The sequence below is a fragment of the Vombatus ursinus genome, unplaced genomic scaffold (assembly GCF_900497805.2).
Source record: "Vombatus ursinus unplaced genomic scaffold, bare-nosed wombat genome assembly UNPS02014813.1, whole genome shotgun sequence".
In the NCBI taxonomy this organism is placed as follows: Eukaryota; Metazoa; Chordata; class Mammalia; order Diprotodontia; family Vombatidae; genus Vombatus; species Vombatus ursinus.
The window spans coordinates 30,015,775-30,031,803 of record NW_020954591.1 but is presented as its reverse complement, the minus strand read 5'-3'; the positions used below and the strand labels follow the sequence as shown (position 1 = coordinate 30,031,803).

Below are 16,029 nucleotides of genomic sequence, written 5' to 3'. Positions count from 1 at the left end.
GAGAGAGAGAGAGAGAGAGAGAGAGAGAGAGAGAGAGAGAGAGAGAGGGAGAGAGACTATATTCTTCAGGAACTTATTCAGTTGGGGCTAAATGTAAAAAGATGAGAGAAAACATTATAGTGGATAGAGCCTACGACTTGCAGCCAGGAAGACAAGGATTCAAATCCTACCTCAGATACAAACTAGCTAAATGAGCCCTGGCAATCCACTTAACTTCTCTGGGCCTTTGTTTCTCTGGGTGTAAAATTTGGAAGTTGGACTCAATGACCTCTAAAGTTTCTTGAAGCTCTAAATCTATCCAACTTTCTTTGTAACAGAAAGAGAATAGGTCTCTTTACTTCTCACCATCGCTCATGGTATTGCCCTCTGTGGTCAAAAAGAACAAGACCAATTCCTCTTCCATAGAACAGTCCTTCAGCTTCTTGACAGCTATGATGTCACACTTGAATCCTCTTTTCTAGACTAAATATCCTCAGTTCCTTTAACCAATTCTCATGTAATATGGGCCCAAGAACCTTCACCATCATGGTGGTCTTCCTCAGGGACACACTTCAGCATATCCGTTTACTTCTTAAATTGAACACCCTGAACAAGAACATGATGCTTCAGATGAGATCCAATGAAGGTACAGTGTGATGCAACTATCACCTCTCTATTTCTAGAAGCTATACCTCTATTAATGCAGCCTAAGACAGAATTGGCTATTTCTCTAATAATAGACAATTTCAATAAATATACATCACTTATACCACTTCTACCTCAGTAGTTTAATTTTCCTGGAATACATTCATCTCTTGAATACTTTTCCTCTTAGTCAAACACTTCTCTTCCCTCATTCAAAAGAAACTATAAAATCACTTTTCATCTATAAAAAACTTTCCTGAAATTGTCATAATTGTAGTACTACTCTAAAATACATGCCTTTCTCTCTGGTAGTTCTACTCCCCAGTGAACTGAACAAACAATACTGTAGGGGAAAGGAGAAAATAGGCTAAAGTGATATAGTCATTCACTGTCTTTACACTCAACTCAGGTACCACTTTTGCTTTTGTTTTTATTGTGTATATATTTGGTACTTGTGTGAAGCAGCATGGCATGGCCAATAGAGAACTGGCCTAAGACTCAAGAAGGCCTGGGTTCAAGTTCTTCCTCTGATATATATTGGCTGTGACCTTAGTACTCTAAACAACTCTCTGAGACTTGCAATGAAGAATGCAGCCCCACATTAACAAAAGTTCCTCGCTTCAAGCTCCCTATATTGAGAAAATCAGAGGCAACATCCCTACTCTTTATCCTACAGTATGTACTTTGATATGTACTTACTGTCTTGCCCATTAGGAAGAGATCCTTGGAGAAAAAGATCATTTCATTCTTATTGACAGAATATCTTAACAAATGCTTGCTGATTGAGAGATTTGAGATGTGGAGAGAAAAAAAAATAAGATGGGTGACTGAAGGGCTAGTGAGTCCTCCAAAGAAATGGGCAAGTTAGGAAGAGGGGCAGTGTGGGGATAAGTTCTGTTTCGAGTTTGGATTGAAAGGAGCCAGTATGACAAGAAGCATTGGAGGATGAGACCAGGGCAAGGAGAAATTGTGGGCAAGAACTACTGGAGGAGGTGGGATTAGGCCTGTGAGAGGTGAAAGGACTTGCCCAGAATCAACAAGCAAGCACAAGAGATAAAATTTAAATCGTGGGCTTCCTGACTCCAAGCCCACTATCCTACCTGTGGTAACTGATTCTTAATGAGATATACTTCCTAAACTTAAAGGTATAAAAATAGCTTGTGTTTACATAGCACTTAAAAGTTTTAAAAAGTGCTTTATGTAATCATCATCCACTCCTCCCATATTATTAATTCTGTTTCTATCTCCATGCAAGACAAACATAAAATAGTCCCTGTTTCCAAGGAGCTTAAATTCTTTCAGGGGAGAGGACACATACACATAGAAGTATATACAAAATATAGTTTTAAAAAACACAAAGTAGTTTTGGCAGGGAAGCTAAGGGACATCAGGGAAGACTTCCTGTAGGAGATATGCAGAGGTGGAGGGGGGTGAAGAATAAGAATATGTATTCCTAGGATCATAATGAATCTAGATCTGGAAACCTCCACCATGGGAAGCCATCCAGTCTAACCCTCAGACACTGATGCCCAGAGAGGTTAGGTGCCAGCAGAATTTGAAGAAAGTTCTTCTGACTCCAAAGCCGGTGCTCTTCCCACTGTATCATGCTTCCTTTAAGGCATACAGGGGAATGGCCTATACAACAGCATTCAGACAGGAGATGGAGGGTTATGGGTGAGGACGAGTAATAAGGCCAGTTGGGCTGTACCATACAATGTGTGAAAAGACATTATATAATAAGGCTGAAAAGAATTAGTTGTCTTTCCCTAAAACCCATCCCACCTAAACTTCCCACATGCTGTCAAGAGTACCACCATTCTTCCTGTCTTCCCTGACTCCTTGCTTTCATTCACCCCACATAACCAATCATTTGCTAAATTTTATTGTTTTTATCTCCACAGTATCTCCCACATATGTCCCCTTCTCTCCACTCACACAGACATCATTCTAAATCAGTCACTCATAACCTCTTCCTTATTACATTAGGCTCCAATTTTGTGTTTCTGCCTCAGTTCTCTCCCCACTCTAATCTACCTTCACACAGCTGCCACAGTAATTTTCCTAAAGTGCAGTTGTAATAATGTGACCATGTCATCCTGTTGCTCAATAAAGTCCAGTGGTTCTCTACTACTTTTCAAACCATAACCCGTCTCTGTCATTTCAAGCTCTTCATAACATTTATAACTTCTCTCTCTGGTCTTCTTACATATTACCCCTCTGTATGCACTCTAAAGGCTAACTATACCAGCCTACTTGTTGCTCCAAATACAGTACTCTATCTCCTATCTCCAATGGATTCGTCCCCCATTTCAAGAATTTCTTAGAAGCCCTGCTTTCCTTCAAGATTCCACTCAAACACCACCTACCTTCTGCAGTAAGCCTTTCCTGCTTTCCCCTGGTTACTAGTGCCTTCCCACTGAAATACTTTATGTCTGCTTTGTCTTTCTTGAAGAGGTCCGTCATATCAGGAAGGTGATGCCATGACTTGCAAGTGAATTGGATTTAAGTGAGGGAGAGCTGTGCAAAGTCACCAGCCTCACGTTCTTCTCCTGATCCACCTGGATTCAGTAGCAAGATATAGATCAGGATGACTGGAGATGGCCCCAGATACAGTGGGAGACCACTTGGCCTTTTTAAGCTAAGGTCTTTCTGATTTCTCACTTTGACTGAGGCAACACCCACCCAGTGATTAAGGCTAGGTAAGAAATGAGCCAAGGAGGAATGGCACTTCTACTTAATGTTTTTTTAAAGAAATCAATCTGGGATGGAAGACCCTCAGGGATATGAGAAAGTACAATCAACTGGAAAGGGTTATGAGAGAAGAGTAATGTTGTTAGGAAGAAGCCAGGAATCAGTGAGTACCAAAAAAAAAATGAAAAGAAAGAGAAAAGAAGAGGTTTACAATAAAAAGAAAATTGTTAATTATGGAGGAGATTAAAGAAACTGAAAAAAGAGGTTAAGATACTTAACAGGGTCACATAGAAGGTAAGTATCTAATACAATATTTGAACTCAGGTTGGCTAGCACTTTTCCCCCTCTACACCATAGTTAACATTGGTTGAACTATAATAATACAGCCATACCAATATCACTGTTAGTAGAGCTACAAACTGGCCCCTTCTTATGGAGAATAATTTGGAGATGTGTGAGAAAAGTGACTAGATTTTTCATACCCTTTGAGCTACAGCTCTTTTTATTCAGCACAAAGTCCAAAGAGGTCAGTGACAGAAGGGATGTTCCTCTATAAAAACAAAATATTCAAAGTATACATTTTTGTGACAGTAAAAGAATGGAGACGACAAAGTGGGCACCTCTCATTTAGGAGATGGTTGAACAGACTATGGTATAAGAAAGTAGTTTGAATGTTACATTGCCATAAGAAACAATGAACATGTATTTGAAGAAACATAGGAAGCTTTGTTTGCACTGATGCAAAGTGAAGAACATGGAGTGAGAACGTTAGTTTACACAATTATTGTGGCACTACAAACAAACAAAAAAGCACTAAAAGGAACTCAAGTCAAATTAAATGCACAAAACAACCTTCGCCTCAGAGAAGAGATGGTGAAACATTTGTTTCTCAATTGGTAAGATGCAGTATATAGGGGAATGGAATAAATATTTATAGCACCTACTATGTGAATGACTACCAAACTGAAGGTCTACAGAGTTGTTGTGCTGACCTCATTGTTGTATGCCTGTGAAGTATACTAGCGCCATGCCAAGAAACTGAATCACTTCCATTTGAATTGTCTCAGAAAGATTCTGAAGATCACTAAACAGGATAAGGTACCAGACACTGAGGTCCTTTCTCAAACTAAACTGCCAAGCATTCAAAGTCTACTGCAGAGAGCACAACTCCTTTGGGCAGGTCACGCTATTCAAATGCCAAACGTACGTTGGCCTAAAACACTATTTTACAAAGAACTCACACAAGGCAAGCGCTTATATAGTGGCTAGAAGAAGCAATACAAGGACACTCTCAAGGTCTCTCTGAAGAGCTTTGGAATTGACTGCATGACATGGGAGATGCTGGCACAGGACCGCCTACTACAGCATGCCCTCATCAAAAAAGGTACTATGCTCTATGAGCAAGGCAGCATTGAAGTAACTCAAAGCAAATGAGAGATGTACAAATTTAGATAATATAACCCAAATGTTCACATGGACTACTTGTGCCTGACTTGTGGTAGAACATTCTGAGCTTAGACTGATCTGATCAGCCATAGTCAGACACATTGTAAATTGACTCTAACACAGTGATGTCATTTTGGTCCTCTTCAAGAAGAAAGGACAACAATCAATCATGTGAAATGCAACGGAACTTTACAAATATCATCTCATTTGATCATCACAACTATTCTGGGAGGCAAGTGCTATTACCTACTTCCACATTTATGTGTTATTATACCAATTTTACAGTTAAGGAAACTAAGGAAACCAAAAATTAAATGAGTTGTCCAGGGTTACATGGGTAGTAACTGTCTGAGACTGGATTTGAGCTCAGGTCTTTCTGACTGCAAGTTCAATGTTCATTTTTCCTATTAAATGACACAATTCCATACTAGAAGCAATTATCAGCATAAGAAAATTCTTAATTTTTAAAAGATGTATTATCTTGGAAACACAAAGAAAAAAAATTTTTTAAGTCATAGTATACCACTACAGACTTGTATTTCCAAAATTTAAAAAAAAATTTTTTTTCATTGCTTGATACTGAGCTTAAATCGTGAAACTTACATTCCCTATGTGTCATTCCAGTCAACTTCTCTATTGTCCATCTCCATCTTCATTTTTTTCTAGATTATTTAATCACATGCAATATTTTTAAAAATTCATGCTAAGGATGGCTGGTAGTTATAAAGAGTTTTAATGTTCACATACATCATTTGATCTTTGTGACAACCTTATGAGATAGGTACCTTCCACACAGATTACTATCCTAGTTTAATAATGAGGAAACTTGGGCTAAGAAAAGTTAAGTGACTAGTCTATGGTCAGATGGTTAGTCAGTATTACTGGAGAGACTTAAAATCTGAATCTTTATGATTCAAAATCTAGGGCTCTTTCTACTAGATGTATGACCAACATTTGTTTCTTCTTGTTTGTAATGGCATGTAAACTTATGCCTGTTTTTATTCACATCGTTACTTGTGAACCAGTAATACTATAAAACAACTCTTCCTTAATCAATGTTTTATATTACTAAATATAAGTTTTTTGTTTCATCATTGTTTCATGATTTTAATCTGTAATTCAGTGTCTTAGTGTTTATCAAGTTTCCTCCATGTGGTTCTACTCAATTATAGACTAGAGGGCAATGGTTTATAACCTTTTCAAGTACAAAACCCACTTTTAAGATTATAAAAAAATGCTTTGTGCATATACAGATTCTCATTCAATCTGAAGTAGTTCTGTATCTCTCTAGTGATTCACAGCTCCAGGTTACATAGATTTACAGACCATGTGGCTTGAAATCCCACTAGTATTATAATAGACATATTTGAAGCCTAAAGTCTATGTTTTACACCCTATAAAGTCCTTTTTGACTTCTTGGCATTTATAAAGATTTGAAAGCAAGGATGCCCTACTGAATTAGACAAAGGAACATGTGCTTTATTGATTTTTCAAAAAAAAATCATCTTTTTTTTCAAAGCTTAAAGAATTTTAAAAATTAGAAGAAAAAAAAAGCTGTGGTTTCATAGCTAATGGTCATAAAATATTCTTCCACCAAGGCCCTTTTTAATGTATTTAGTGACATCTCCTATTTGGATTCATGATATTAGGCAGTACTAGAAATATACAGGATTACAGTTTTCCAAAGATACTTGCTTGATAAACCTTTTAAGTCAGTATCAAAGCAGAAAAATCTATAATATTGAGGATAATGGAAGAGAGGAGTGAGTGTGTGTGTGTGTGTGTGTGGCAGATTCTCTTCTAGCTGAACACAAATTAGTTTATGTAACAATATGGGTGAGATATCAGCAAAAATAAACTTTCTAATTAAACTAAGAGCAGAACACAGAATAGAAAGATATATCATGCTGGTAGTTTACATGAGGAATCTAAGGAACATGTTTAAAAAAATCTGCTAAAGTCTATTATGTCACCTTTAAAACAAACAAGTAAAAATCTGAAGCTTTGCTGTGTTCTGAGTAAAAACTAGTTGAATGAAATTGAATCAATAATGTAACTGCTAGACACACACTCTCCAAGAAAAGGGAAAGAAAGGGAAAGGTCTTAAGGATAGAAACGTATTTGTAGTAACTTTTATAATAGCAAAGAAATAGAAGCAAAGAGGGTATCCACTGATTGGAGAATCACTGAACAAATTATTGTATATGAATGTAAGGGAATATTATTTAGCTGAAAGAAATTATAAATATGGAGAATTCAAAGCAAACCCAAAAATGTGTTTTAAAAGACTGTAAGAAAAATAAGCAGAGGAGCAGCTAGGTGGTGCAGTGGATAGAGCACCCGCCCTGGAGTCAAGAGGACCCGAGATCAAATTTGGCCTCAGACACTTAACACTTACTAGCTGTGTGACCTTGGACAAGTCATTTAACCCCACTGCCTAACCCAAAAAAAGGGGGGGGGGAGCAGAAAATACAGGGTGGGGAGGAGGGAGGTTCTTCATGATGAAAATAATAATGTAAAGGAAAATAACAAAATCTACAGAATTCTGGTCAATGCCATGACTATTCATGACCTCAGAAGACTAATGTTCGAGTTGTGGAACTATAGGTGCAAAATAAGGCATATATTTTCATATGCAGCTTATGTATTGATTTTTTCTCAGTCATAATTATTTATTACAATAGGAAGTTCTGTATAGGTGTGGGTGAGCAGAGGAAAGTTATTGACGACAGGAATATTAAAATAAAATAACAAAAACGATCAATAAAACATTTAAAAAGGAAATTAAATTGAGGACCTTCTTTTCAAAAAACTGATATATCTATAAGAATAAATATTACCATATTGTAATTATAATTAGGTTTGTATAAGACATCAAAACATTATTTTAAGTGTGTAAGCTCTTTAAGGTCAAGTTCTGCCTCACTTTGGTTTTTGTATATTCCCAGCACCTTGCACAGTGGCAGACACAAAGTAGGTGCGTAATGAATATTCACTGATCAGTAATCACAGTCTGTGTGATATGTGTGTATATGTATTTATATACATATGTTTTATATATATATGCATGTGTGTGTATATATATGTATTTATAAACATACACACCTTTATCAGTGATATAAATTTAAACCTTGAAACCTATATTCATAGAAGGAAGCACTAGCATAGATAATTTAAAACTAGAAATCATTTTATATTAGTTACAAGGCACTTGATTTGAGAAAATATACTTTTCTAAAATAATTTTGCTGAAGACATTAACATTTCCTATTTCTCTATGTACAATGACAAAAGGGAAAGGCAGTATTGAAATATGTTAGGTGAAAAAGGAATTAAAATTCAGCGTGGTTAATAAAGAGTTGATATTCTCTATCCAGATAACTATGAGTTGAATTTGTGAATGAATGTTCACAAGATGCTTACAAGATATACATGTTATAAAACTGATTCTGAATGAATGAGTAGAACATATCTGAGAGTTTTTCAATGGACTTCAGTAATTTAAAAAGATGATTAATTCTCCCCCACTTCCATAAAAGCCAAGAATGATTTTTCAAACCCACAGTCTGGTATCTTTTCTCAAAGTACAATTATTTTTTAACCTAATTTTTTTTAAGGTATCAGAATTCAAGAAAAAAAAATCATATTCCTCTGAATCAAATCTTGAATTTTTCTATACTTAGTTGCAGATTCTTGAGTACTATTTTATAGAATCTTACACTCACCAACCTAAAACTTCCCTACCAGGAGATATATCTCAAAATACACATTAACTAGCCAATATCCAAAACATAGTTGAAAATTTTCCAAAGTCAATGATAAAAGATTACACATTCTTAGTTTTTAATCACATAAAGGGAAACAAAGTAGTTCCCTCAGGAAGTACTCTGTTAAGAACCAACAAAAACTAAGTTACATGCAAACATTGATACATATGTCAACAGAGAAGGTTATTCCTTTCAATAGGAAAATGCTACTGCCTCAGAAAGCTTGATCTACTGTCACTATTCAAACGGAAGGTCCTTTTTATATATTTCATCTAATTTTTACTCATATGCAACTCATTAATTACATGAGTTCTTTTCATTCAAAAGTATTTTTCTTAAACTTTGGGAATAAATTAAATATATATTACATAAACTGGTTTAACTCCACTTTGATGCAAACAAATGAAATATAGGATTAAAGAAGGAAGCAGACATATTTCTGTACAACAGTCATATGTATTCATACACAAATGCTAAAGTTAGTATTCCTATCTAAGAATGCATATGGATGTGATGTTTACATTGCAAAAATACTTTTATAGTATTTTACAACATATAAGAGGCACATGATTGTTTTTCTATTTAAAAAGACATCAATTATTTTCTTACCCACTAGCTGTTCATAGCCCAACGGCAATTTTAGTGCTATGTTCTAGAAATACTTTTCTATGGATTGACATATGGAATGACACAGGCAAAGCTTATTATATATGACAGAAAGGGGATACTGAAATCTCTATTCAAGATTTTTATTGCGAAGAATTGGAAATTAAGAGGGTGCCCATCAATTGGGGAATGGTTGAACAAGTTGTGGTATATGAATATAATGGAATACTATTGTGCTATAAGAAATGATGAACAGACTGACTTCAGAAAAACCTGGAAAGACTTGTATGGTCTGATGCTGAGTGAAGTGAGCAGAACCAGGAGAACATTGTACACATAACAGTCACGTTGTGCAAGGACTAATATTGATAGACTTAACCCTTCTCAGCAATACAGGGATCTAAGACATCTCCAAAAGCTTCATGATGGAAAATGCTATCCACATCCAGAGAAAGAACTATGGAGTTTGAACGCAGATCGACGCATACTATTTGCTATTTTTTTTTCTGTTGGGTTTTGTTTCCTCTTTCTGGTAGTTCCTCCTATTAGTTCTAATTCTTCCTTACAACATAACTAATGTGAAAATATGTTTAATAGGAATGTATATGTATAGTCTATATTAGATTGCGTGCCGTCTTGGGGACAGAGGTTGGGAGGGAGGGGAAGAAAAATTTTAAATTCAAAAGCTTATGGAAGTGATTGTTGACAATTCAAAATAAATTAATTAAAATTTTTAAAAAAGAATGTGAAGGAATGTGACTTAGCCATAGCAGATCTCAAACTATATTATAAATCAGAAATCATCAAAACAATCTGGTATTGGCTAAGAGATAGGTGGAAGAGTGGAATAGATGGAGTACACAATACAGAGTAAGTAAAAACCATAATAATCTAGTGTTTGATAAATGCAAAGATCCCACCTTTGGGACAAGGACTCTATTTGACAAAAAAAAATTGATGGGAAAACCTATTTGTCAGAAACTAGATATAGACCAACATCTCACATGATATACCACAATAAGGTCAAAATGGATTCAAGATTTAGACATAAAAGGTGATATAATAAGCAAATTGGGAGAGCATAGAATAGTTTGCCAGTCAGATCTATGGATAAGGGAAGTGTTTATGACCACACAAGAGATAAAAACCAATACAAAATATAAAATGGACAATTAGAAACATTTTACACAAACAAAAACAATGTAGCCAAGATAAAAAGGAAACAAGAAAACTGGGGAAAATTTTACAGCAAGTTTCTCTGATAAAGGCTTCATTATATACATATATAGAGAACTGAGTCAAAGTATACAAAAAGGCAGTTTACAGAAGAAGAAATCAAAGCTACTATAGTCATATAAAAATGCTCTAAATCACCATTGATTAGAGAAACACAAGTTAAAACAACTCTGAGGTACCACCTCACCCCTACCAAATTGGTTAACATGATAGAAAGGAAAATATAAATGTTGGAGGAGATGTGGGAAAATGGGGACACTATTGCACTGTTGATGGAATTATGAACTGATACAACCATTCTGGAGAGCAATTTGGAACTATGAAAGGGCTATAAAACCATGGATATTTTTTTACTCAGCAATACCATTACTGGTTCTGTATCCCTAAGAGATCAAAGGAAAAGAAAAAGGACCTCTATGTACAAAAATATTTATATAAGCTCTTTTGTTGTGGCAAAGAATTAGAGGGAATGCCCATCAATTGGGGAATGGCTGAGCAAGTTGTGGTATATGAATGTAATGTAATACTGTTGTGTTATAGGAAATGATGAGCAGGTGGATTTCAGGAAAAAAAAAAACTTGGAAAGATTTTCATGAGCTGATGCTGAGTGAAGTGAGCAGAACCAGAAGAACATTATACACAGTAATAGCAATATTGTTATAATGGTCAACCGCGAATAACTTAACTATTCTCAGCAATACAATGATCCAAGATAATTCTGGAGTACTTAGGATGAAAAAGCTATCACCTTCAGAGAAATAACTGATAGAGTGTGCATGCAGATCACAGCATACTATTTTTTAACTTTATTTTTTTTCCACTTTTTCTCTGTGTTTGCTTTCACAACATGACTAATATGGAAATATGTTTTATAAGACTATATGTGCATACCATATCAAATTGCCTGCCTTCTTAATAAGAGGGGTGTGGAAGGAGGGAGGGACAGAATTTGGAATTCAAAATTGTAAAAAAAAAATTAATGTTAAAAATGATTTTTGCATGTACTTAGAAAAAATAAAATATTTTTTAAAAATCCTTAAAAAAAGATTTTTATTAAGTATTGTGACCACATATGCAACATGAAGAAATAAAACTGTTATTTACCTGACAAGCAATCTGTACGAGGTAGACCAGCTCCTTGGATTCACAGCCATTTTTCATGACTTCATTCTGCTCCTCTGAGAGTGAAAGCTATGCCACAAGAGGAAGAATAGGAGAAGAGAAAAAAGAGGAAAGAGCAGGAGAGCATAGGTCAGTGGACAAGATTAAGCCAACCATGTAATAATTCTTGAGAACAAAATTCACATCAACTTTTTCTAAGACATGTCTGATATAAAGACAAAGAAATCTAATATCTACTTGGGGGGGGGCAGTCAGATAAAACATTTTGAAGACTTTCTAAAAATATAGATTTTTCAAAATTATCATTATATTCTCTATTGAAAATTTTAATCTAAGGGTTAATTATTTAATAGCAACCACCCCCTTCTTCCCTCTGCCAAAAAAATTCCTTATTCCATTCATCCAATACATACTGGATATCTACTATATGCAATGCACTAAGCAAGGTGTTGAAAAGGAAAACAAAATGAGTAAGGCACAATTTCTATGTATTTGTGAGAATAAACTGATGAAAAAAGTATTTCCCTAAGCAAAGATCTGATCAAGTGATTTCCCTCCTACTGCCAGTAGAATAAAAAATAAATTCCTATGTTAAGTTTTTAAAACCCTGCAACCTGGCTCCAGTGTATTTTTCCAGAATCAATGGACATAATCCCCTCCCAAATGCTGCAGTCCAGGCATACTGGCTTCCTCTCAGCTCCATGCACAAAACACTCTCGTCATCTGTCTCTGTACCCATGCACTGACTCTCTCACATTTATAGAATGCCCTCCCTCCATACCTTTGACTCAGAGTCCTGGTTTTCCCTGAAGATAATATTCAGCATATTATCTTTCCTAATCCCCTCAAATACCCTCCTTTCAAAAATATTTTGTATTTAATTATGTTTTATGTTATTTGTATTTATTCACTTTACATTATGTATGTATACTTTTACACATATTTGTTGTCTCCCTCATTAGAATGTAAGTTATTTGTGATCAGAAATTGCTTTATTCTTTGTAATTGGATCCCCAACATTTAGAACAGGCCTGTCACATAATAGGCCCTAAGTATTTGTTGACTGATTAATAGAAGAAATGGAGAAGCAATCAACTAGAACTGCCTATAAATAGGAAAAGCAGAAAAAGGGACAGAAAACCTAAGATAAGCTTGACAAAGATACAGGGGTTTGGAGAACAGACCTGAGATGGGATTGAGAACAATGGACACCACTAAGCCAAGGGCACAGGCTGCTGGGGGTGGCTGAGCAGAAAACAGTTTTGCCCAAAAGTCAGCTAGTCAAGAACAAGCACTATGTTAACTTCTGGGGATACAAAAAAGGCAGAAGAGAAGATTCCTATTCTCAAAGAGTTGATAATCCAATGGGGGAAATAACATGACAACTAGGTACAAACAACATACATAGAGAATAAATAAAGATAACTGGCAGGGAAAGAATCAGCATTAAGGGAGATTGGGCAAGTCTTCTTGTAGAAGGTGGGATTTTAGCTGGGACTTGAAGGAAGTCAGGGAGCAGAGATGAATAAGGACAGAATTTCAAGCATGGGGGACAGATAATGAAAATGCCCAGAGCCAAGGGATGGCCTGTCTTCTCTGAGGAAGTGCAAGGAAGCAGGTATCACTTGTATTGCAGAGTCTGTGGGGGTAATGGATAAGAAGAATGAAAAGGTGGAGGGGTGAATGGTTATGAATGAATTTTGTATTTGATCTTGGAGGTGACAAGGAGCCACTGGGGTTTATTGAAGAGAGTGCCATGGTGAGACCTGTACTTTAGGAAAATCACTTTGGCAGCTGAATAGAGGATGGACTGGAGTGGGCAGAAACTTGTGGGAGGCAGACCCACCAACAGGCTATTACTATAATCCTCACATGAAGTGGTAAGAGCCTGAAGCTATGGTGGAAGTATCAGAGAAGAAAGGGGGAATATTTAAGAAATGTTGCAAAGATGAAATCAACAGACCTTGGCAACAGATTAAATACAGGAAGTGAGAAATATGAGGAGTAGAAGATAATACCTAGGTTGTAAGGCTAGGGAACTAGACAGATGGTGTTTCCCTGAATGGTAATAGGGAAGTTTGGAATGGAAGAGTGTTGGGGGGACGGGAAACAATGAGTTCTGTTACAGACATGTTTAGTTTAAGATGTCTACTGGACATCCAGTTCTAATGTCTGAAAGGAAGTCAGATATGAGACTAGATATCAGCAGAGAGCTTTGTGCTGAATAAGTAGATTTTAGAGTCTTCAGCAAAGTTGCCACATTTTAAGTAGGAAATTGGTCAACTGGAACGAATCCAGAGTATGGGGACTAGGACCATTAGATGACTCACAATAATATAATATGATGGACAATTGAAGAAATGAAGATTGCTTAGAGTACAAAAAAAAAGACATAGGGGTGTGGGGAAGACTGGAGGAACAGTGTATTTATTTTTTCAAATACATGAAAATTTATTATGTGGAAGAATGATTAGAAAACCTTTTTGCCTTCAAAGAGGAGAAACGAATGGTTCAAAGCTGGTTATCATTCTGCAAAAGGAATAAGATAATAAGATAATTAGAGCTATCTAAAAATAAAATTTGCTGCTTTGCGATTTAGTGATTCTTCTCTCATTGGAGATGTTCTAGTAGAGATTAGATGACAATTTGTTCAGTGATGTTATAGAGGAGTTCACTTATTAGGCACAGGGCTGGACTACATTTCAACTCTTAAGAGTATACACTAGATAAAAAAAGAAAGTGAAGGGAGGACTTAGGGATAAACTTTTTGACTGAAATCACCCACCCCTATTTACTAGTAGGAAGTTCAATCTCCCAATGAAAAGATGGGAGACTCAATCTAGTCCTCTTGACTTCTGGGTGACTAGCAAATGCTCTATTTCATTATATTTACATATCTTTACAAATTGTGTCCTTTGCAACCTGTTGTTAAAACATAAGCCAGGCTTTTAAATGAGTTAAATCTCAACAAATACAGAATAGGCAGTAGATTTTTAAATGTGGGATTAAAGAAATAGAGATGAATAAATTTGTCCAGTCACCGCTCTGCCAAGTTTCCTAAGGCCATTAGTAGACTATACCACAGTCAACATAGCTGTTAAATAGTTGTTGCTGCCCAACAAAAGAATATCAACTGTAAAAAGAGGAAAATTCCAAAGGGTTGTGGATTATATTCTGCTATGTTTTCTAACACTCATTGGAAAAGTTGTTATTTTTCCTGGCATTGAGAATGAAATTGTTCTAAGAAAACCTAGTAAATGTACATTTTGCTAGAAAGGGAATTTATGACAACTGTCTGGCAAACAGACCCTGACCCACACAGTTTAACTGATGCTGATTCTTATTATCTAAAGATCAAAAAAGTAAAATAATCTCCATTTCTTCATCTTCCCCTACAACTGAAATTTTAGATTTTTATTTTATTAACTCTGAAGTATCACCAACATCTTAACAGCTCCTCAACATCAACAGTTTAAAAACACTATAATAGTGTTTTTATCAACAAATAGGGACTATACACGCTCTTTGTGGGAGGAAAACTTGCTACGAACAAACACAACATTTTAGATTAATGCCTCTTTTTAGTCTAAGGGTTTTCTGGCATAGGTAGCACATTTTTTTAGATCTAAATGTAAAATTTCCATCACAATATTAGTTCAAAAGTAATCCAATATGCATTATCTTAAATCAATATCCTTAACATGTGGAGTATGAAAGATAACAAAAAGTTATGACTGATCCTAGACATAATCCTAGAGATATTGTAGAAGTACTTCAATACCCTAGAATTTAAACATGTCACTGAGTTCAATCTACCAATCAGCAAGCATTTATTATATGCTGTCTATGTGCACTGTTAGGAGATGGGGATACAAGTACAAAGAATGAAACAATCCCTACTTACAAGGCACTTATATTCCAATGGGAAGATAAGAGAGATTGTTATACACACATATTTCTCAAGCCTATGAAAAAACTTTACAAATTGTTCATGTTCATTTAAAATTGTATGTTTCTGAACAGGGCTCTCCATTAAGACTAAAACAACTGCTTACAAATACATCTGAACCAGAAGTATGATTTTTAAAAATTATATTCATTTTCTTGTATTTTTATCTTAATGTTCTTAAAATGTTAGTCAGGTGATACCACGGATTCCCTTGACATTGATAATGTTAACTAATCAATTTATCTTAAATGTAAAAGGAAAAAAAAGTAAAAATGGAATATATCCATAACAGATGACTTACTTTAACAATTCAATATATATGGACACATATATGGACATACAAAACATATGGCCTAATTGGAACATGAACAAATAAAAAATTAACACAGAATAGTTCATTCAAGCTGGTTTGGAAAGGAAAACATTAACAGTTTGAGAGGATCATGAAAGGTTTCATGCAAATGATGGTATCTGTGCTACAAGAACAAGGATCCTATGAAGGGTAAGGAAGGATTGCATTACATGCATGGGGGACACCCAAAGCAAAGGTATAGAGATAGAAAGTGGAGTGCTGTGTGTGAGGAACCA

General features: G+C 35.5%; 1 protein-coding gene across 7 annotated transcripts in view; it reads right to left on the bottom strand.

Annotated features, from left to right (window-relative positions):
* ARHGAP32 (Rho GTPase activating protein 32) overlaps window positions 1–16,029 on the bottom strand; it is a 245,317-nt gene that overhangs the window by 144,154 nt on the left and 85,134 nt on the right. For 6 of the 7 annotated variants that reach the window (XM_027835094.1, XM_027835097.1, XM_027835098.1 and 3 more), the window contains one exon: window positions 11,475–11,561. The exons of the other annotated variant lie outside the window; for it this stretch is intronic. In XM_027835094.1, coding sequence (XP_027690895.1) covers window positions 11,475–11,561 — 87 coding nt within the window. The remainder of the gene's footprint in view (window positions 1–11,474; window positions 11,562–16,029) is intronic. 7 annotated transcript variants of the gene reach the window in all.